Source organism: Parasteatoda tepidariorum, unplaced genomic scaffold, assembly GCF_982258835.1.
Source record: "Parasteatoda tepidariorum strain Cologne lab strain unplaced genomic scaffold, Ptep-v5.0 scaffold_34, whole genome shotgun sequence".
NCBI lineage: Eukaryota > Metazoa > Arthropoda > Arachnida > Araneae > Theridiidae > Parasteatoda > Parasteatoda tepidariorum.
The window spans coordinates 456,598-481,465 of NW_028257393.1; the positions used below are offsets into that span (position 1 = coordinate 456,598).

The window sequence follows — 24,868 nt, forward strand, 5'->3', positions numbered from 1 at the left end:
TTTCCGCTAATTTTTTTTATAAAATCAGAGGATTTTTAACGAAAGCAAATGGGATTCCACATCAAGCAAAATTTGAAATCATTATTAAACGAAAGAATCTGAATTTATTTAATCGAAAAATATTGTTTCGTTAATTAGTGTCAAATAAATTAATATAACAGAAAAAAAACGTTTTAAATTGTAATAACGATGTATTGTCAGAAATTATAGAACAATAATTTGTCATAATAAATCACGGATAACAAAAATGAAAAAACTGGAGAAAAAAAATAAAAGATTAAAAAAAAAAAAGTTCTAACATGTTAACAAGTTCCTTGACTCGGACTTCTAATAGACAACATTCCAGAAATGATTAAGAATAATAGAAGAATCTTAAAGATGCAAAAAATAACGTCGGTCCGGTAAAAATCGGATTTTTGTAAAATTCTGTGTTGCGCTAGCGCAAATTACAGTACTGAAAACGGAAGCGAAATCTCGCAATTTAGTAGTGTCGAATTCTCTGACAACTGTTTCCAATTGTGTTTTAAGTTTTATTTTGCGAAATTATTCTGATTACTTTTTTAATGATAAAATGTAATCTTTTTTTAAATGATCAACTTAACTATATTCTTACTTTATTATTGAACTAAAATTTGTCGTACAATTTTAATCGTTTTCGTATTCCAATTTGTACTCCCATTTCAGTTTTTTTTTTTACTTAGTAATGTATAGGGATATATTTTTCTTTTTATTTCTCTTTCACCTTCTATTCAACGATATTCGAGTGCAATGCTTGTTCCCCGCCCCCCACATAAATCAAAGAGAAAACGAAAACAGCATGCCACTCCCTTTTTGATTGACGGTAGCTTATCTGAAAACCACAAATTCTTGGGAATGCAGGGATGAAAGTAAAAAGTTTCCCCTTTTCCGGCCCCTTCCCGTCCTAAAGAACTTCAAGGTTACAGAAGAAATAATCAAGTTTTCTCTTGACATATGACTCCCCCCACCCACCCTTTTTCCTACTAAACTTCGAAAATGAGTAACACTTCCGCATTTTTTCTCCATCCTTCCAGTTCAAAATGGCGGGAAAACGAAGCGAAATTTTTCCCGGTTTTCTGATTTCCCGGTTTTCTGGGTCCCGGATAAATGGTTCTGTACTGTATTAATAGACTATTAATGATAAACATGTTATTAGTTTTATTACTCTAATGAAGAAAAAGAAAATTATTTTGATACATCACAGTTTGAATTTGAAACTTAAAGACTAGAGGCACACAATTGAAATCAAGTATACTTTGTTTATAAAGATGTTTTTTTTTAAATAACAAATAAAAATAAAAGAATTTGAATAGAAGTTTAACTAACAATAATAAAAAGAATAATATTTAAATAAAATATTTGTGTAATAATTTTGTAATTAATGTATCCTTTTATTTTTTCAGACTATTGTTAGTAATCCACAATATCCTTCATTTTTGGATCAGGCTATAAAAAGTATGTATTTTCATGTCTTGCCAATGGATCATTTTGCATATTTTGATGTCGACACACACATATGTATTTATATATATATATATATAGATATAGAAATATATATATATATATAGATAGATAGATAGATTATAATTTTTTTATCCATATGTTGTCAATTATTAGTATACATTACTAATGAGCTTAATGAACACAGTTAATAGTCATTGATATGGGTTTAAGATAACAAATTTGAACAGTATTTAAAAAAGTAATACCATTGTTGCTAATGTCTGTAGGTTAGGTTGTGTGTGTATGAAATCAACCTCATTTTAATGTCTTGGCAGAATAATCAGGTTTTCTCTATTTGCGCTTGATCTCACTTTGTTTTTATACTCAAGAATGCTGTTTTTAAAAATTAGATTAAATCAGGTTAGTAATTGTCCTGATAATATTGATGTTCCTGATAAAAAATATATAATCCGTATTAGACCTGAATTTTGCGTGCCTATAGAATATTTGATTTTCGAGGAATGAAAATGCAGATTTTTGAGAAAGTAGATTTAAAGAATTGAAAAAATTTGATCCAATATCCTTTTTCTTCTTTCTTTTTAAATGCTTGTCAAAATTGCAATATTTGATAGTTCCAATATGGGGTCTGTCTATTGATTATTTACATGGTTTAGATCTTTAGAGTCTTACCCAGAGGATTCATTGTTTCAACCTATTTGGGAATTAAGTCATTCACTGGAAAGGAAAATAGATAAGCTATGTTGCAACATCAAATTTTTATGATGTCGATTTCAAGGGTGATACGCTTATTTATTATTTTCACCAAATACAATAAAAAATCTTGTAAGATTTCTGTTTCACAAATATTGATTGTTTTCTTTCATGTGATTTCAGTCAACAAGCAGTCATAAAACTTTTAAATGATGAATTGGGGGATTGCTTACTAAAATTAGTGTTCTATATAAATGTAAAGCTGCATATTCATTGCATTTCAGTTTTGAGATTATTGAAACCCTACATTAATTAGATTAAAGAAATCTTCAACTCAATTACTCATTTGAATTATATATTGGTCTGAGTAAAATATTGACAAATTGATACTGTTCATTTTTTTAATGCAACAGTCTCATCAAATTTTTCCATGTTTTGATTTGGAACTATTATTTATTGTTCTGTATTGATAAAATTACTCTGGAAACTGTTGAAACTTTTTGCTATGAACAAGTTATTTTTTTGCTGTGAAATTTTATTTTGTTACTATTAAGTAGAGTAAATTATACTTTTCAATTAACTGTTCTAAAAAGTGCTCTGCCGTTCCAAATCTGTTCTAATTTTGTCCTGTTTTTTTTATTTTTAAATTGCTGTTCTGATTTGTTCTTTGGCCTGCTACAAAGCTTGCTTAATGTTTTCAGCTTGGGCAATGTTTGTATTTTATTTCATAATGTATATAACCTTTTTTTTTTATTTAAATATATTTGCAGTTTTTTGTCTATTCAAGTTTTTAGAGATTTATTAAATGTTTTTAAATTTACTAGCAAATAGGATATTTCATATTTTCATCATATAATTTCAAAATTAAATTTGAGAACACTACTTTTTGTTATATAATATTTTAAGCATGAAAATCTGTCTGTTGTCTAATATTTTATTGACAATTTTTTTAAAAGGTAACTAATCGGACCTAATTTGAATTTTAATATTATGATATATTGTCATAAAACATACATATTTCAGAGTGTATTACAATATTTTTAAAATTTAACTGTTGACTTTGGTCAAGTTCTTGTTAACCAAACAAAATATAAAATTCAGCTTAATGTTATAATCTATAATTATATAATTTGGTCAATAATACTCCTGATATTATCACATTCTATATTTATCATTTTCAATAAACAGTGCAATTTTTTGATGTTCAGGAACTGTAATTGATAATTGTGTTTTTGATATTTATCATTGTTGAAAATTATAATATACTCAATATGTATTCAAATTTACTCAATATAAATCAAATATTGTTATCACTATAGTTAAGAATTAATGTTTTGTTGCTCAACTCTAGTAACTAATATGATTCCTGTGAAGTTTATTTGATAAAAATTTTGAATAGCTGAAAATATTTTTTGAAAACTAAAAATTTTCTTCACCAACATTTTCAAATTTACTTCTCTACATTTTATAATAATGAATAAAAGATAAACGTTTGTATTTCCTTCATATTGTGGGAAAAGAGTAACACTTTTTGTTACAGAATTTACAGTGAAAATAAAATTTGACTTACTGTGCTTCATCTCAAAACTGAATTTTTTATTTTAAATACTTGATGAATTTTTATTTTTCAGAAATTACCTTACTACATTAGATTGATGAAAAGATTAGCTAATAAAATGTTGCTATTTATAAACTTAGAATTTTGTTGCTTTCATAAAAACTTAAAGAAACTATGCAGATATTTTTCTCAATTTATATATTTCCTCTATATGTTTAATGTTGGAATTTTATGACTTCTCCTATACTGATTTTATTGATATTTTTTATTTATTCAAATCTTTATATTTTAGGTGGAAAATGAGGAAAACATATTGGTAGTTTTAAGAATAATCATAGAATTTTATAAGACCTTCAGGCCACCATGCAGCTTTGAAGTAAGAATGTGTTATTTATATGATTTATCTTTTTCAATGAATTTGCTTTTGTATTAATATATTTCACAAATGTACAGATTCATGGAAAACTATTTTATTAATCAACTTTTGTAAATTTTTGCATTACATTGATTGGAAAGTGTTTCTGTAGGTTTATTAACTTACATTTGCACGGAGAAAAGAATATTGACTTGAGTGGATTTCATTTAATAGGATACATAATACTACTAGTTATTTATCATTTTACACTACTCTGGCTACTGTTTTTTTTATTATATATCTTATAAGAGATTTTTTTTTTATTTAGTTTTTCCACTTGTTTAATTAGTTATTTTGCACTTAAAAGTTTAAATATAGTCTTCCATTACAATGATAAATGCTTCTATGAATAATTCTTCATAAAATGAAAAAAGGAAACAATAGAGGAAAGAGAGGACGACAATAGTTCTGCTTTGAATCAATTTATAAATAAAGTTTATAAGCCTGTAATTTGCGATATAAATGTCAATGATCACACAAAGTTAACTCATTTTAAATTCTCTGTACAGAAATTTCTTGACAAATTGTTCCTAAAATGTTCTTGTTTAAATTTCTCAAGGTTTTTAATAGAAGTTTTTTTTTTTTTTAAAAAGAACTATATTCTTTTTAATTTCTTGTTGAAATTTTATAAAACATTTATGTGTTTTTTTTTCTTTTAAAATTTTAATTAAAAATGATTGACTACAGACGCTTTCTTTTGTAGTGTCTGTTGCTTATTTAATCAGAATTGGTTTATGACAAACTCTCTATTGAGGAAGAAAAAATATTGTGTATAAATATTTAATACTCTGCATTGTTCAATATGAATACAGTTTTGTGATATATAAGCATGCTTCACCTTTATCGTGATAACATATGTAATTATAATAATTATATGATGTATATACCATATCGTATAATTATCATATCATATAACATCATGATATTAATTATGATTTTGTTAAAAAAGTCAAAATATTTGAGAGAGCATTAATATAATGTATGATTATTATTAGTATGATTCTTAACAGTATCATGAAATTGGTTGGTTACACTATCATGCTACATACCGATTGAAAGAAGAAAATATATTCTAAATTGTAAAAAATAATTAAGCTTTTGTGATTTTCCAATTATTTTTAGATACAGATGTTTCTGCTTTATGTAAAGAATATTTACAAAGAACTGCCTAATCACTTGCATCTTATATTTGAACTACGGCCTACTCCAAATGTAAAAGATTTATCGGCAACTACGTTGGAACTTTTATTGAAAGAAACATTTACCATAACACAGATTCACATTGAGAAAAGTGGAAAAAGAATCCCGAATTCAACTACCCAGATGGTGAGTAAAAATAATTTAACGTCTGTGAATCAGTTTTATTAGTTATTAAAATAATCATTAGTTCTTATAATATGAAAATTTCAAGTCTTTTGTTTAAAACCTTTTTAAATGCATGTAGATTACATTATTCAATTTTTTTTCGCTTTCATTTCCTGAGTAAGCAATAAAAATAGTTATTTGGCTAAACCATTATAAAATTTAAACTATTTGTTGTAGCTTTGGTAATATTTAAAAATTTGCTTATTCACAAGTATGAAAGGGTTTCCATTCCTAAAAAGCCTTAAATTTAAATATGGTTTTAGGAGCCCATAAAAAGGTCTGTTTTTCTTTCTAAGCCTTCTTATAGCTCATTCATATTTTAATTTTGAAGACTTCAATTGCATTTTATAATTGTTTTCATTATTATTCTTAATGCTATTAAATTTCAAAAGTGATATTCAAGTAAAATTAAAAAAGTTATGAAGTAACTTCATTTAAAAATTTAGTGTGAGGAGCATTTTTTTTCCAATTTAATTCTAAAACATGCTTAAAATCTTTTTTCTTACTAAATTAATTTGAACTTCAGGTCAATTTTTAGTAGTATTTACTTTAACATCTCAAAAGCATGCATACATGATCTAAAAAATAATCATGTATGCATGCTTTCAATCTGTATAAGCCTTCAAAGTTAAGAGAAAATGTTACTATTATTATAATAGGGGTGTACTACCTTTTGAAGTGAAGGGCCACATGCACAGCAGATTGACCTATGAAGGGTTGCATGCCCAAGAATTTAGACAGGCATGTTGACAGCAATTATAGGTAGTAATTGTTTCATAAACATCATTGTTCTAGGCACTAAATTCTTTTTATCAGTTAACCTTGTAATATATTTGTATAAAATTAAATGCTTTTAAATGTTTAAAATTAAAAACTGATTACCCAAGGAAACAAAACACAATCAGAAAACCAGAATCAATTTATGAGAAGAAAAAAAACAACAGATAAATAGAAATAAATAAAAATAATAGGAAAATTCATTTTTTTTATCACATTACATAATGCAGAAGTCCATTTAAACATACATTTTAATATTAAAAATTTTTAACGTTCATAGAATTAAATTTAAAAAAGAAAAAAAAGTATTCTAGTTAATGAAATAAATGCAAGTTAAATTCTTTTGTTTATAGAAAGTTTGTAAGGTTAAGAATGATTAAAATTAAAACAAAACCCTTTCAGTGTGAAATAAGATTCAACATTTAGTAGGGAATATTCTCCAACTTTAAAACTTTAGTTTTATATAAATTATAAAAGCAGGGGCTAGAAGAGAAAAGAAAACATTAATTTTGATCTTAAGAATCTATTTATTAATTATTATTAAATAATATCAACTTAATCTATGGATTTATCAACTTAATTATAAGAACTTACGGAGCTACCTATGATTTTAAATTGTAATTATACTATTTTGGAATATATATTAATTTCCTATACTATTGGACTTGGTTATACTATAATACTATTTGGAATATATGTTAATTTTCATGAAAATTAAAATATTGTTTAGAAAGTCAAGCATTGTTAATCTTTCACTGTATAAACGTTAAATTAAATAAATATGAAAGATTCACATACAATTTCTTTTGACTACAGATGGCATAAATGTTAACATGCAGCTGACTTAACTGTCTTTAATTATATATTCAATCTTAAAAAAAGAATTTAAATTTAAAGTTTGGAAATTTTCTGTACAAGCTAAGTTTTTATTGTGTTTCAATTTGAATGACTTAAAAAATTGAAAAATAACCTTGTTAAGTCATTGACAAGACACTGTATTAATGTAATATTTCTTTACCTGTGTCCTTTTACATTGGGTTAGCTCTCTGCCTTGGAGATTTTGGAACTTGCTCTTAGATATTCTAGCTATATAATTCAAAAACTGATTTTTTTTTTTCAATCTTGAGATAAAGATTAGAGTTGTTAAATTTTTTTTATTAACAAACAATTTTGTATTGAATTAAAATATTTTGAAAATAAACTTTATTTTTTTATACAAGTATTTTTTATAATACACAGACAGTTTTTTATTTTATCCTTTTCAAAAAAATAAAAATTCATATGAAACTTAGAAATTGAAAATTTGTTTGATGCATTTTAAACAGAAGGATCAAGGCAGAATCAGTAAGAATATACCTTAGGTTTCCAAAACTCGTGAATTGTATTTTATTATTTTGGAAAATTTTGAATTTTTTTCTAATTGTTTGTTTTTCTTGATAGAATTATTTAAAATATTGTTAAAAGAATTATTAATTTAAGAAAAATGTCACGTGAAAAATATGAGCTGGATCATTCAAAAAGTCAACTTTCAAATGATTGTTTGCTTTTCAGAAACCGAAGGGACTTTGAGCAAGCTCCCTGTCCCTGAACTCACCCATTCTTTTATTGTCATACTTTGTTGCTTTGAATACATAATGAAGGCATAACAATCTATTGCATCAATAAAGTTTAACTGGTAGTTCTCTTAGTCAAATTAAATAACATGGTTCTCCAGTTTTATGTGTGTTTAAAAAAATTTTAAACTAAAAATTAAAAAATTACTTTCTTCTATACTTTCTTGCACTAAGAATTGTTACTTTGTGATTTTTCTTTTTTATATTGTTTATATGTTTGATTTAATTTACAGGTCATTTTAATCCCAAAAGCTGTTCCTTAAAGGCACTGGCAGAGCTACCTATAATTTTTGTCTTGATGTACCAGCTGTATAAAATGAGTGTTCATAAAGATGTCTAAGAATTTATACCATTGATAATGACAACTATTACTTTACAACCCACAACTCAACAGAGGTAACTTAATTTTAATATTACTTACATATTTTTTGATAATAGAAAGTTTAATATTAGTGACTATGCTTCAATGTTGAAATAGTCTATGAAGTGATAAATAATTGTCTCTTTGTTTGCCAAATTACTCTTAGATGATAATTTATCTATATAAGATAACTAAGAACTCTCTGGAAGCATTAAAAATGTTGCACATGCTTTAAATTCCAGAAATTGGAAGCAGTTTTCAGTTGATAATGATCATTGTCAATATTTACATAGCTTTTGATTAATCTGGCATTGATTCTCATATTTGCTATTAAGTATTTGTTTTATTAAAATTTTCCTGTTTCTAAATAAAAACTAATTTAAGTTTTGATATGTGAAATATCATTAAAATATATAATTTTGATTAATTTCAGAACAGTCATTAAAAATAATTTTCTAATTTTATAGAAAAACTCATACCTCCAATAAAGTTTCAATTAATTCACAGCATGTCCTATATAAGATAACTATAATGTATTCTCTTTGATAAAATACATCTCAATGTGGATATATAATTTTCTAATTCTTATTCTGTTTGGATCAAATCACTAAACTTAGAATATAATTTTTTTTTTTAAATATCTTACAACCAGCTCATAATTTAATTAAGAAATAGTTAATCTGAGAAATATTTGTCAATATTACAAAAAATTTTACATTTTTTAGTCTTTTTAAAAAATAAAAGCTTGTTAATCTTTTTTAGTTAAAACAAATCTTGTATCCAAATGAAATCAGATTTATTTTATTGGTCTCATTATTCTTATACTTGATTGAAGCTGGAATGTCTTTTTTTTTCCCTTTGAAAAGGCTTGCAGCAAAAATATTGCAAAATGTGAGTAAGTTTTTTTCCAAATATTGCAAAACAATGTCATATATTTAACTCAAAAAATAGTCTAAAGAATATTGACGATATCGTGTATAATGTATTTTAATACATTGTTACACTTATTAAAAATAAAACTTTCTTAATTGAAACAAACATTTTACTATGGAGTTTAATGTAACCTATTAAGTGATCGGCCCACTAGGTATACCAAGGCTATAATTAACACCACTCTTGCATCACCTCTTAATATACTGACCACTTTTCAAACTAGGCCATCAAATTGGTACATTACAAATGGTCGACTTGCGTGATTTTCGCTGTAAAATCTATTTTATTGATTTTTGCATGCAGGATATACCTTAATGTCTTTCTTTTTTACTTATTTTATATTTTATACCAAATGATCAAGTCAGAGTGGTTTTATACAGTAAAACTCTTAATGTTTTTTACTCATTCAATTGTATTCTGTGAAAGAATTTTATGTTCAATGACTAGGTGGGACAAAGTTAAACATTAAATTTTGTGCATTTAATTTGTTCTTGGGGAGAAAAAGACAAAATGCAGAATGTTTGCAGAAATTTTATTTTTTGTTTTGTTTTATTTTAGGAGCAATCCATCTTTCAACAAAGAAGTTTATGTTAACTTTATGGCTGCATAGATAAAATACATTATCCTTTCTAGCTTACCTAGTTAGAATATATCAAGTGAGTAGGTTAATGACTAATAAATCAAGAATTATTCCTTATTTTTTGAATAAATATTTTTTATACCGTATTTTTAAGGAAATCCCTTTGCTGGTTAGAAGTACTCTAATGTGGTATAACAATGTTGAGCACACTACTAAGAAGTTTTAAATAAATAATAATGTGATCTGTAATAAATAAAAGTTAAGCAAATTCTGAATAAGTTTTCTGTAATTACTTAAAACAATGTTAATTTTTTTGGTTATATATCAAGCATTGTCATTCACTGGTGACTGACACGGCCAAAACAAAAGGTTCAGTGTCAGTCACTGATGGCTGATGTGGACCTCAACATGTTAAAAGCCACTTTAATACTCACAGATATGATTTCAAAATCGACTCAGAGGTCAAAGGCACCAAGCTATTCATGTGCTGAAGTGGGGATAGATACTCAATCAAGCTTTAGATCCATAAGTGTGAGTTAGGAAGTAAAAGCAACTTCTGCTTAACAAAATCATGCCATTGGTTAGGAATTGTAGAATTTTAGCTTTTATGACCCTCCTGACCTACAACAGGCTGTTGTGAGCTATCTTTACATTGAGTACTTAATAATGTGTGTTGAAAAATTAATTTTCCAGGCTCATTTTTTCAATACATTTTGCATTTAACATATTAATCGCTAGTTAATTTTTTTAGTAATTATATAATGAAACATGGAATATGATAAAAAAATTCTGCACAATGCATTAGGAATCAAATTTTTGACTTTATAAATAAAATAGCCCTGATTCTGAACTATTTGCTCTTTGAACATTAAATAGAGGTAATGTGCAAAGTATATTACAAAATATATTATCTAGAACTCATTAAAAGGGAAAATACATTGAAAAGTCATGCTAATAAAAATAAAGGGAACTTGATATGATATATTTGATTAATCCCCCCCCCCCCATATTTCCTTGCTTACTTGATTATTGGTTCAAAATGAAGGAGGTAATTTATTTTTTTAGAACTATTCTGACTACTGGAATATTTTCTGATTATTAAATTCATTTTATTATGTTGTGAACATAAAAAAAAATTTCTGCCCATTTTATTTTATTTTTTACTACTGTGATTTAACTGTATCATTAATACTGGAACCTTCAATTATAAAATCACTGAATTGTAAAATTAGCTGCTTTTTACTATTAAATCTGCAAGAACGGAATCATTTTAATATCAAACTATGTGAAAACCATCTTCTAATAAAATTATTATTACCATTATGTAAAGACAACATTTTGTAAGGCTTTTGTTTAAAACAATGAAAAACTTTGCTGTTTTTTGTTTGAATGATTAGAATTTTCTATATTCTCAAGTTTTGAATGCATATAAATAATAATTTTTTTGTCTGTTTTCTATGAACAAAGTTTCTGGTGTTGATTGCATTTTGTGTTAAAATTGAAGGGCAAAAGTTAAAAATATTAGGAAAAAGAGAGTCTAAAGGAATCCAAAAGAAAACTATTTATGTACTTAGAAAAATTGTAAAATGCCTATCATTCAATGTCAAGGATCCTCAATCATTCAATGAGGTTAATCTAACTTCAATGGATTTCAAAAGAGCTCTTGATTTCTTAAAATGAACTTTACAGAAAATAAAAGGATATTTAATGTTTTAGAAACTCTTATATGCTTTCAAACTATGGTGAATTTTTAATTTGAAATTTTGCTTATCAAATATAATATTTTATAACCCTCCTGTAAGTTAAAAAATGCAGCTAATGTTAATGTCAAATGTAGGTTTTGTAAAAATAAAACATAAATGTAGTAATTAATTTAGTTTTTAATCAATTTAATTTAGTTTAAAATTCAACTTTGAAATTACTTTTTCCTGCCTTTTGGTTTTTAAAATTTGCTGCTTTTTACTATCAAGTGTTCTCAAAACGGATGTGATTTTAATAGGCAGCATGCACTGTATTTATGTTTATCTGAGTAATATTAACCTAAATTAGTTGCAAATTTAATTTTAACTCAAATTATAATAATAATTTAACCCAGCTCTGATTTTAATTTGATTATTTTTTTTGTAGTATGTTGTGAATGAACATTCCTCACAGTTTGCTAAAGGAAGGATAAGATTGTTGTATCTATGTCCTCAAGAAGTTGCCCACTTGTGCAAAGAATTGCTCGTAGCAGCCCGTCATATTTTAGCCACAGAGCTGAGGTAGTAAATGCTTTTTTTTATTACTTAAATATGTCTTGTTTTTTCCTTTATTCTAAAACATGTTTTTTTTTTATAAATGACTCATTTTTTTAAAAAAAATGTTTACTTTAGATACCATTTTTGAAAAATATTTCTGCTTAAAATGTTCTCTGTGTGTACGAGTTTTCCTTATTTTTGAGAAATTCTTTAATTTTTGCGTCATTTTCAGAATTGTGCATATCTTACTAATTATATCTAAAAATTAATGACTCTAAGAAAAGGAAATTTGTAGAAGTTTTTGTAATAGCGGCATTTTTTGAAACAAGAATAGCAAAATTATATTTTAAAAGTCTTTCTCAGTCTAAAATAATCTATAATTTAAATACTATTATTTTAAAAATAAACTATGTTGTTATATATCTATTATTTGTTAAGATGAACTAAAAAAAGTTTTATTGAATAGCATAATTGCTATCAATGTTTAAATTAAAAAATATAATGTTTCATTTGAAAAAATATCCTTGTATAGTTCTTACGATATTACATAAATTCAATAATGTAAAAGTCTTAAAAAATTTTCTACAGTAATAACTATTTCTTTATATATTTATTCAATGTGAATTTTGTTTTCCTCCAAAAAAGTCTTACATGTCTAATTAGAACAGTAAATAAAAATTCCTTTTCTAAGTGAGTCAAGTTAATAAGCCTTAAATATCCTATGAAGAATACTCGATTAAATATTTATTATTAAAAAAATATATCGAATAATTAATAAAAAATTTAAAACTTTTTGTTTTTAGTTTATTTTGGTTTGTGAAAGTTGGAATTCAAATATTTAATTATTAGTAGTTATAGATCAACTATGTTTACCTCAAAAAGAGGGGCTGTATGTATTATTAGCATTAATTTATAATAGTTTTAATATTTAATTGGTTTTTAAATGTTTTTAGTTTCAAGAATGTTATTAGCCCTCCAAGGGTTGAGCCTCTGGGATAAATATTCCAAAATTTCCTTGCTACCCACTTTTCTATTAAATAACAAGGGGGAAAATGATTTTATGATGATTTTATTATTTTCAGCTTACAATTCAAAAACAAACTAATGCTCAAAGGTGCTTTGAAGATCACTAGTGTTTAAAAACAAACAATTCCAGAAGAGCTGTTCAAAAAAAAATTTTTTTTAAATGTATATATTTTACTTGAAAATTAGCAGTCTTCGTGAACTGCTAGTTGCTATTTAGAGCATCTCATTTCCTTGAAGCTGAGCTTACCAAACTCACAGATTTCTCCAATTCTTAAGTTTCACTTTAAACATAATTTCAACCCAAATTACTATTGTTTTAAAGAAAATTATTCTCTAAAAGAGTTTACGATGACAAATGATATTTATTTTAGATTATTGAGTCTTGTTTATCATCCTGTTTTACTGTTGAAAATATACAGTTGTTGCAGTTATAGAGTTTTTGAAAAAGATTGCTAACCTTAATTTAACGAATTCCCATATGTTATCTGGAATTTTTTTTTAATGTTTGGTTTATTGTTATAAAAATCTATATAAAACTTCTGTTTATTTTGAGAAAAACTTGAATTCAAACTAGAAATGTTCATAAGTTTTTTGAAAGGGAAAAAAAGGGTTGAATGCTCTTTGCAAAAACTCTTAACTCATTTCCTCTAGTTATTTTATCAAGCACTTTTTAAATCATACATCAATTAACAGGTTTGTTTCTGCCATGTCCAGTACAGTATCTATATTTTAATAGAGGGGGGGGGATTACAAATAAAATTTATTTTTAATTTATTTTAACCCTTCTTTCAAGAGAAGTTACAGTTTTCTATATAGTTAGAAATTCAATTGCAAGAGGGAGATAATTAATTTTAATATAGGTTCTTAAGCTTCTAATTCTAACATATTTGTGTTTTGTTAAAAAATTTAGATTAAATTGAGATATAATTAGTTTATTTTATCTATCAACTGCTGTTTGAAATGGATAAATCATAATATGCAGAGATGCTAAAAATATCTACAATATAACAGCATGAAAAAATTACAAAAAAGTTTAATTGAAGAGATTATGTGACTTTTTAAACTCTGTTTTTGCTTTACTTAACATGCCAATATTTAATGAATTGTGTTTTATTGCAATTCTCAAAGTATCCTCTAAATGCTAATTTGTCAAATATATTATTCTTAATTAAGTGTTCTGTTATGCTTACTTGGCATCTAGTTTTATAATCTTCTAAGCCTCTGCTTTAAATTTTGTATTTCAAGTTATCTGCAATAAATTTATTTGTACAAATATTTTTTATTTTCCTATCAAATTGTTTTAAACTGAATGAGATGATTCAGTGAGACACAAAAGCATCATCAATGTTTCTTGTCCTGAAAAACCTTAGAGTTCACAGTTGTCCTGATATTCCAGATTGACGTGATAAAAAAAAGGGATCTTGTTTTTAACTTTTTGATCTAATATTCCTGATTTCCGTGTATTTGCTGATCATCCCATTTTCTACAAGCATGAACTTTAAAAGATTTGATTTGTAGAATAAAGACATTTTGGTTTTCAAACATTTTTTGTTATTTATTATTTTAATATAGATTGATAATGCTAGTTAAAATTTCAAAATTTAATAGTTCCAACTCAGGGACCGTCTATCAACTACATATATTAGAGAACTTTTATTGTGTGGTCTGTGGGCTATTAGAAGCACTTAGATTTTAGTTGCTCTTTGAATTATCTCATTTTGTTTAAAATAATAATAAACTACTTGGAAAAAGAAAAGGTTTATAGAATGACATTTTTTGTATTGTAATATAAGTTTTTTTCTCTCCTTTCTTTTTGCAAAATAGTGTATTTCGTATCTCAGTATCATAGTAATTTTGCCTATGCATTAATTGATCCTACTCTAACTTTATTTAAATTTTTAACAACCAACATTTTGTAACATTTAATGAACTTTGTTTTAGTAGAACAAAATATACCTTTTTACTTTGTCATTTGCTTTTTTTTAAAAATTAGTTTAACAATGTGTACTGTTCCGAAGTATATCTAGTTTTTTTTTTTGAAAATTGCTCTGATTTTTTCTTTGATTTATTATGAGGCTTGGAAAATATATTCTAAATTATAATTTTTGTTAAATGTATTATGTTTCACAGCTCTTTAATTGCCTTTTCTGACTGTAGTATTACTTATTTTAATGTAAGAATCTTGTATATTTTTAGGCCTCTTGCTTATAGTACTTTAGCTGATCTTGTTCATCATATGAGACAATATTTATAGTTGATGGATCTGACTAAGGCTGTAAACGTGCTCTCAAAAAATGTTTATGATGAATCTTTAGTAACTGCAATTCAAACAATGTCTTGTAAGCTTATTCTAAATTTAGTTGAATGCATTAGAATCAGATCTGATCGAGAAAATGGCATTGTAAGTTCTTTTTTTCTTATTAATTAAAATATACATTTTATGCCAATAATTAAATTTATTGTAATTCAAGGCAATAATGCTTTTATATTGTGAAGAATTTTTATTGTATGAATAAAAGTTGCATTTTACTAAAATCATGAGAGTTGCTTGTGCAGTTAAATTTATTTTCTTACACTTCTTATGTCTATAAAAATATGATGTCAATAACCATGAGAATCTGGCAGGATATCAAAGCCTTATACTTTCAGCCATTTATTTTCACATTAGCTTTTAGCTATGAATTTCAACTATTTTTAAACCTTAAATATTCTTAAAGTGTATTTCAGTTCAGATTATTTCATGGTATTATTACTAGTTTATAATTCCTGATCTTATACTAGTTTTGTTGTTCTGGTAATGAAAATTGCGCTTTGCTAACTATTAAGTCTATTGTAGAAATTTTCAAGAATTTTTTTTTGAAAATTAGTAATTTCTATGATAATAATATTATTAGCAACATTAGCTCTGGTATAAAGTCATCTATGATGTTTAATATATTTTGAAAAAAAATTATGCTTTATTTAGGGCGGTGAGTTGTTAATGAGGAGGCTTGAAGTTTTTGGTTTTAAAATTATTGCAAAGCTGCAACTATCTGTCCTGCAGAAAAAAGCATAAGCATACATTTACTTTCTGTTAAATTTATATAGTTGCTTATAGTGCTTGCATTTAAAACAAAACTTGAAAATATGGAATCTCCTTGAAAAAAAGAAGGAAAAAAAAATTGTATCCACTGTTTTTTTACATCTATTGATTAGTATTAGTCATTTAGAGTAGGAAAAAAACTTGAAAGATATTTAAAAACTAAATATTGTCTTAAAGAATTTGTATCTGTTCAGTGCTGATAACTGCAAATGCATTTTAGAAATCATTCTTGTCACACACATATTTATAATTGTCATATGCTAAAAAATAATTTTTCAAAGAATTTGGATATAGTGAACTTCTGTTTTATAGTAGACTCTTTGATGGGTTCTTAAACATTTTGCTATTCAGGGGTTAAATTGTACTTCCATATGCTTTTATTCTATAAAATATCAAAAATCTTATAGCCTAAGAAAAACCATTTAATTGTCTTGAAATTTTATTTAAAGAAAAATAAGAGATGGAAAAATACAATGTTAGGTTGGAACCTGGAAAAATCTTTCAGCAAACCTAGAAACTAAACAACCTATTTCAAATTGGACTATAGCACTAAATAGCCTATAAGGTTCAAAGTAAATAAGTTCAACATCTGTTTTTATTTTTTTGTTGTTAAAATTCTGTAGTAACAATGTTGAATTTATCGAAATTAAAATACTAATTTGTGTTATCTTTTTATAATTGTTTCTGTAGCAAAAAAATAAATGAGGCAAAATCTGATCTGCATTTTCTAATAGTCCCACAGTGGACTGTAAGACTCGGTTTCCAGTATATCACCAAAGTCAAGCATCACTGGCTGCGGTGCAGGTGGGTGACCATTTGGATCACGATCATGCTTCCCAGACCGTCGCCAGTAGCTCATTGTGCAGCTTTAGTGCAACGCGAATTAACTACAACTGCAACAGCATTTTCTAATAATCAAATAATTAGAAATGCTTGCATGTGCTTTTGTTCTTTAAAATATCAGGGTTTTCACTGGATAAGGAAGATCTGGAAATGTCTGGGAATTTATTTAGGGAGAAAAGAGTTGGGGGGAATGATGCTAAATTTTGAATGTTTCAAAATTTTGTAAACATTTTGCAGGACCTTGAGTGTAAATAACCAATTTCAAAATTTGCAGTAACAATATGTTGCCAATGAATTTCAAAATAAATAAGTCCAATATCTATTACTTTTATTTGTTAAATTCTTTTTGTTAATATTTTACTGTAACATAGTTAAATCTTTTTAGAACATTGAAATTAGAATGTTAATTTATAAAAAATACTTGGTTTAACAATTTATGGTTTCAAATTTTTTCTTAAATATAACTATAAATCCAGATCAATAAATAAAAAAGTTCTTGAAAATTAAGTTTTCTGTATAAATAAATGTTGATTTTTGATCATTAGTAAGAAGTTAAATAGCAGACTGTATCATTGATATGACTCTATTAATAAATTATGTTTCATTGAGTTTTTCAGTTTCTAGTTTTTATGCAAAATATTGCATTTGTCTGTAATTTATATTTGTGTAAAACCCTTCTAGGGAAATAAAATGTATTTTACAAAATTTAATATTAGGCATATTTCCTATTAAAAAATTAGTTTGAATAAAAAATATATATATTATATCCAAAGAAATATAATCTTGAAATCTCATGATTTCTAATCTTGAAATTTTCTTGAAAATATGTGAAAACCTGTGTTTTAATCCTATAAATGACGTGGAACCTTGAATATAATTAATGTTTAAAATCCCCATTTCTGTGTATTTGTAATATTTTTTTCATTAATATCAGAATCAATAATTTTTCACTCTGCATTCAAACAAAAGTTTCTATGCTAGAATTTTAAAACAACAGTATTTAAAAAAGCAGGCTCAAATATTTTTAGTTTCTTTTTCTTCCTAATTTTTAACATATAATATTTTATACATTGTGTGTAAAAAATTTTATACCATCAATAATAATTTTACAATCAACTTTAAGAATATTTTATTAATTTTTGTTCCTTGACATTATTTGTAGGTGTACCCATCCATATATGTCTTGACAGGGCTCATAAGTTTCAGGTTAATAAGTATATGTTTAAATAAAATGGAAGTCAAAGTATATCTTCTATAAGACTAATTTCTTAATAGTTGTTTGAAAAATGTTGCAATAGATTTAAAGAATGCGTTTAGAAACTTATATTTTTATTCATTCTAAATAAGGAAACAGGAATGCAAAAAAAGTCTATCATTAAGGTGTTGAAAGTGCTGTAGTCACACAAAGACATGAATGCTTCTGTATATTTCATTAAATCATTATTTATTAACTATTAAGAAAATTGTTATTTTGTTAGTAATTTTTTTTAATATTAGTGAAATGTTTCATTGCTTTAAATGAATATATATTCTAATAGTTTTTTTTTAGTTTCAGGCAAAATTTGGTTTTCCTGCTTCTCAGGCATCTAATTATAACACAGCAGAATGTAGAAGCTTAGTCAAAACTTTAGTATGTTGATCGAAAACAGTTACTTGGTGAATTGCGACTTGCAAGTTTTCTGGCGGTAAACTTTATTTACCCCTTCTTAGAAAATTTTATTTTAATATGACTATAGACATATCCATAACCTATATGACTATCCATAACGTATATACATACCCATAACCCATTTGACTATAGACATATCCTTTTATTACAAGTTTTATTATCTGGTGTAGTTTAGCTACCACTAGAATTATTCAATTCCAATTTACTTGTATATAAGACATGTTAACTCGATTCTATCTGGAGGTACCTTTGAATAGATAACAGTTGACACTGTCCGTAGCCTAGCTTTACATTGGTGACTTTTCAACTTGATCTGAACACACATACCTCAACAGAAATGCCCACTTTGATATGAACACTCCTTCTTTGACAGATTGAACACTGTGAACAGGTTGACTTGCTATTTGTGACTGTGACGTTGCTTTCCTTCTGCTGTTGCTACACAGCCTTGATCAAACATAACAGCAGCCCATACGCATTCGACTGCTAATTGCAAGACAAGAGCGACCGCTCTAACAACCGTGATTTTAATACAACTCTCCTGGCCTCTGGCAAAACAGCAATGAATCAACTAGTGGCATTCGTTCATTGAATTCTATCACACATAATATTCTGAAGAGGAGTATTGTAGCTTTTTACAACTACAATCATTTAATTCCAATTCACTATTATATACGACATGCTAACTCAATTCTATCTAGAGGTGCCTTTAGATAGATTGCAGTTGACATTGTCAGTAGCTTATGCCCACACTGTATTGAATTTTAAATTAATTCTAATTTAAAAATGATAACAGCACTCAATGAACAGACAGAAACAAAATGTACAGACAGAAAAAGGATTTCATATTAACCGTCAGAAAAATATATAAATTTTTGAATTTATGTTGAATATCAATATCTTTTCTTTCTTATTATTCATTGAAAAAATAATTATGGTCGAATGAGCTAAGCTGAAGGTAATTAAGGTTCTGTTGAATATAATTACCTTCAGTAGAAAGTCAGTTCTTGCTACATTTAATTAAATAAAATTGAACAAAAAATATATCAAAATATTTTTAGTCATTTAATAATTGTGTTCAAAATAATTATCCCTTATTTAACAATAAAGGAAGTATTTTTCCCTATGTGAAAATGACCCTAATAAGGTACTGGATGGAATGTGATTTTTTTCTACTTACATATCTCTTAGATAGTAAAAATAAGCAGAATTTGAAGTGAGGTGATATTAATAACTAAAATTTTCCTGAACTTAGTCCATGTATTTTCCTTTCTATTTTTTGGTACCGTTCTTAAAGTGTATCAGAAACTCAGAGATAGTTTTTTTTTTCAAAAATTAAATAGATATAAACTATTTTTAGGTATCATACTTAAAGGTATATAGGCATATATACTTTTAAAGGTATAAGGCATGTAGCCTTTTTATGTTTTTTAGTTTGACTTAAATTTTTTTTCTTGTGCCCAGAAGTAATTAAGCTGTTAAATTTATTTTTTAATTAGTATTCTGAGAATATTTTTAGAAAGTAAATACAATTGTAACTTTTCTTGTTTAAGCATTATTTTAAGCTTTTTTAAAGTGAAGCATAATTTTAGATTTAGATACTTAACATTTTGCATTACATCACAAATTTTTATGAATTATTTGACTTTTTGAAACAACAAATAAGTGTTTATGAATTTTTTTGTCTTCATTTTCCTATTAATGTTATTATTAATACATAAAATGTGTATTAAACCTTCAAATTGCATGACAGTTTTGAAAGCAGTAATTTATTTATATCTTAATTTATGGGCATATTTAAACTTTCTATTATAGATACATTTTCAAAGAAATATTTTTGGTGAAATTTTAAGTTAGCTGTGTGATGAGACTTTAATATCAGAAAATGTGCTCCATAATTTAACTCCATAATTTTTCATAGAAGTACTTAATTTTTTCAAGAAAATGTCCTTAAAAGTGCTTAATTTTTACTTTGTTAAAATAGAAAAAAGCCTGAGTGAGGAACAGCAAAATGACAAGTTCCTTATGAAAACCAAACTGGTGACCAATGCTAATTACAGATATTTCTGATACATTGATTTTAGTGTTTTGATTATTTGTATTAAGTAAATAATTTACCAATTTTTTTAAATGTGACTTCTCAAAGTTTACTTTTCTTTAAAATTATTTTCTTTTTTAAAAAAAATCAGAAAAATCATTTATTTGTGACAATAAATTTGTAACACTCTAATAGTCACCCTATCATTAAAAGAAAGAATTAATGTCACAGTAGTGACAGGTATCTAAGTTACAGGACATGGAAATAAACTTGTAACACTCTAATAGTCACAGTTTTCACCCTATCATTAAATGAAAGAATTAATGGCACAGTAGTGACAGGTATGTAAGTTACAAGACATGGAAATAAACTTGTAACACTCTAATAGTCACAGTTTTCACCCTATCATTAAAAGAAAGAATTAATGGCACAGTAGTGACAGGTATGTAAGTTACAAGACATGGAAAAATAATATTTTGAGTTTATGTTTTAGAACCATATAATGTGTTTTTTTCCCTTTAAGATATATTATTAAAAGGTTTATCAATGATAAAATAAACACTTATTTATGTCATAACTATTAAATAAAAGCAAGATGGGAACAGTAGTGATGTGATGTGCAATACAAGTTTTCTTACTTTTAAGCTGATTTGGGTTCAAAATTCTGGAATCTATAGTCAAAAATTTACAATGTTTCACTTGTACAGAAAAAATAAGGAATCATACAATCATTCATTCCTATGTGATTTAATATGTGGGTTTTTAATGTTCAATCTGATAATATTAATTGTAACAGACGATAACAGAAAATAAACTAAAGGAGCGCTTTTGTAATGACTTTCACAAATGTGAACAAATATTAAAAACTGCAATAAACATTTCTAACAAATTTGACATTTAGCAACCAAAGTTTTCACAATACATAATTAGCATGTTTAGTGCTTAGTTGGAAATTTACTTTAAATATCTGACTTTAAATTGGGGGATGGGAAACAGAAATGAAACTTTACTCAATGGAATATTATACCTTTTAAATATGCAATTGTTAGAGAAAAAATTGAAACTTTTTTATGAAGAAAAGAGATTAAATAAAATCAAAAGGCACCAATTAAAACACTTTGAGAAGGTGTGAATGAAAAAGCCCATTTTCCCCATAAAAATTCACATATTAAAATAAAATTAAAAATTCACTTGCTTTTACATTCTTACAATAAATTCTTTGTTATATGATCTATAAGTGAAAAACATTAATGTATGACCCCTCCTAAATACAAATTACATAATTATGAAAACAAAATTTTTCATTTAATGAAGAGAATTTTTCTTTCATATTACTTAAAAAATTCCTTGTGTTAACTTATCACAACTGAATCCTTAATAAGATATTGAGTATATATAAAATTATTAAATCTAAGTTTAGAAAGTGTGCAACTCTTTTAACAGAATTTTGTATAATGTCTTGACTTCAGATAGCCTTAAAAAATTGAAAAATAGCTTTGAAAAGTTTCTCAAAAAGCCTCTATAATGTAGCCTAAAAATATAAATTCTGTAATTCAAGAAATATTACAAATATGTAGAAAATGTAATACTTATAATTTTAATTTTATTTACTATGAATTATTATTTTATTTCTATAAAATCTATTTTTATTTTTAAGCTAAAAGGGGCATTTAAGTAACTCCTCTCACAAAATTGTATTTGCTTATTTTTCAGCAATTATAAGAAGCTTTTAAAATTGTTATTATATGTTATTATATCTAAGTTTTAATTTCAATAAAATACTGTGTGAGTGAATAAGCTCTTTTTTTTAAAAATTATTTTATTTACTGGCTATATTAAAATAGAGTTATGACCTTAATCATGTCTAACATTCTTTACTGTCACTATTTGTGATATTTACTTAATGTCATATATATATATATATATATATATATATATATATATATATATATATATATATATATATATATATAATCAGCGATGTTAAAATTTTCATTATTGTTATTGTATTTTTTTTAAAAATCTGGCTTAAGTTGGATTAAAATATTAATCACAACTTAAGGTTTATTTCTATGATAATAAATTAAATTGTTTTAAATTTTATTAACTGTAAATATGAATTTTATATACTTTTTTGCATTATTTGTTTCATTTTGCCTTCTCTAACTAACAGTTACGAATTTGTTACGATTGTATAACATTATCATTCATGTTAATATTGTATAACGCAAAGTGATGCAGAACAAAATTTTTTCCATAATATTATGCTAAAAATGTTTACACTAGCTTTATATCTTCTGACAGAGTGGCAGATTTTATTTATAGCATTGTGATTTTTCCTTATTTTTGAGTATGTAATAGTGATTAAGTTTGGCTCAGTATAACCAATTCTGATTATTATGCATTAAATTTCATCACAAACCAAGCATCAAATGGTTTTGGTGACTATCTTGTTTAAAACAGCATTGGTAACTGTTTTCAATTCTCCATTTCAATTTATCATCATTTTTGTGATCAGTATTGCAGTTTTAAAAAATTAACATGTAAAATAACTATGTATTTTAGCTAATCTTTCACATAATATTTTTACAATTTGTTTTAATTTGTACAAATTCATTAGGATGACATTTTTAATGAAACATAATAATTTTTTTAAGCTTCTTGATAAAATCCATCTGTCTTAATATATATTATCTGACATTTACAACAATGTCTGAGTGATCAAACAAACTGAGGTATAATTATGAAGGATGGTGACAAGCCCACACACAGTTGCTGATTGATGGTTAAAAGCTTGTATGGGATTGAAAGGCAAAAATTGTGTGTAATGCTTACCACACTGAAACCATTATGCTGTTGGTCACAAAATTAAGGGACCTCCACCACCCATTGACCCACCATGAGTTGTTGCAGAAATGCTTTGATTTAACAATAAAGTGAAGGACATTTATTGTTGGATTTTGAAGTATTATTTTAACTTTTGATTTCTTCCTTAATTTGACATATCTGTTTATCTTAATTTCAATCATTGATTCTACAAGAGGAAAAAAAATGTTTATTATCATTCAAAAATATTTCAAAGCTCATATAAATTTTTTTTTTCATTTTCAGTACTGTTATAAAGGCTCATTGGGGTGGAACTGTAAGGAAACTGTTATATAAGATTGAAAAAATGTCATAAGGAGTTTTGAAATTTAAGTTTTCAAAGAAAAGTTTTTAAAATAAAGGTTACATTTACAGTATGATACGTATACTTTTTATATGTTTGTGTTTTAAATAAACTGTGTGTGTGATATAATGTATTAAAAATAAAATGTGAAATTAATTACTCTTCAAGTTTATTTTTTTTACAATGTTTGAAAACATATTAAAAAAATGTTTTTTTTCCCTCTGCATGTGGATATTTAATATGGTATTCTGGTTTTATTATACTTTATAATTTTATAATGCTGTGTTAACTTTTATGTTAACCTTTGTATATTGGTATAAACTCTGTACGTTAAATTATAATTTATAAGATATACGTGTTCATATCTGAAATTGCGTGTGCATGTGATTTATAAATAAAAAATTTTCTTCCTTCCTTATATTGCTATTTTTTCCCATATCTGTTTTCATAATTTTTCTTCTCTGAATTTCTACCCCACACTAGCACTTTTTTCTCACGCATTTTTTGTTGCATTAATTAATTAATGGGTAGTAAAACTAATAACAAAAAAAAATTCTTTATCAAACAATTTGAATTCGATTTGCAGAATTCAAATATTAAATTATACTGGCACTTATATATCTCACTTATCATAGCATCATGCAAAACTATTAATATAGATAATATTTTATTAATGTCTAAGCTTCATTTTTTGACATTAAGAGTGCCATTATGTCAAAATAAATGGGAGTTTGTAAGAATAAAATTGAATTAGTTAGCAAAGTTTTGAGATGGTCACCCTCCCGAAAATTGACCACCCTCAATGATACATCAGTTTAATTATCTGTTTTTTTCATTATATTTAACATTTTTATCATTTTTTTGTAAATTGCTCTATACATCAAATTAAAACATCCTTTTTTAAATAAGCATATTTTTAAATATGTGTATTTATAATTTAATACTTTATTTTTTATGGCTTTAATCGTTTATTTTTAAAACAGATATGTGATTATTTTTCAGTAATTTTTAGCAGTCTTCAATTTTGTGT

At 25.6% G+C, this 24,868-nt stretch overlaps 1 protein-coding gene across 10 annotated transcripts in view; it reads left to right on the forward strand.

Moving 5' to 3' along the window:
- Nucleotides 1-24,252, forward strand: part of LOC147800824 (transcription-associated protein 1-like) — a 34,455-nt gene extending 10,203 nt beyond the window's left edge. For 4 of the 10 annotated variants that reach the window (XM_087156363.1, XM_087156364.1, XM_087156365.1 and 1 more), the window contains 8 exons: nucleotides 4,023-4,106; nucleotides 5,268-5,471; nucleotides 8,134-8,296; nucleotides 9,753-9,850; nucleotides 11,902-12,038; nucleotides 15,234-15,438; nucleotides 18,512-18,647; nucleotides 23,781-24,252. In XM_087156363.1, the coding sequence (XP_087012489.1) occupies nucleotides 4,023-4,106; nucleotides 5,268-5,471; nucleotides 8,134-8,163 (318 nt within the window). In that variant the 3' untranslated portion in view covers nucleotides 8,164-8,296; nucleotides 9,753-9,850; nucleotides 11,902-12,038; ... (1 more) ...; nucleotides 18,512-18,647; nucleotides 23,781-24,252. Of the gene's footprint in view, nucleotides 1-4,022; nucleotides 4,107-5,267; nucleotides 5,472-6,169; nucleotides 6,273-8,133; nucleotides 8,297-9,752; nucleotides 9,851-10,210; nucleotides 10,441-11,901; nucleotides 12,039-15,233; nucleotides 15,439-18,511; nucleotides 18,648-23,780 lie in introns of those variants that run through there. The other 6 variants (XM_087156370.1, XM_087156362.1, XM_087156367.1 and 3 more) reach the window with 6 other exon arrangements.
- Nucleotides 24,253-24,868: the final 616 nt, after the last annotated feature.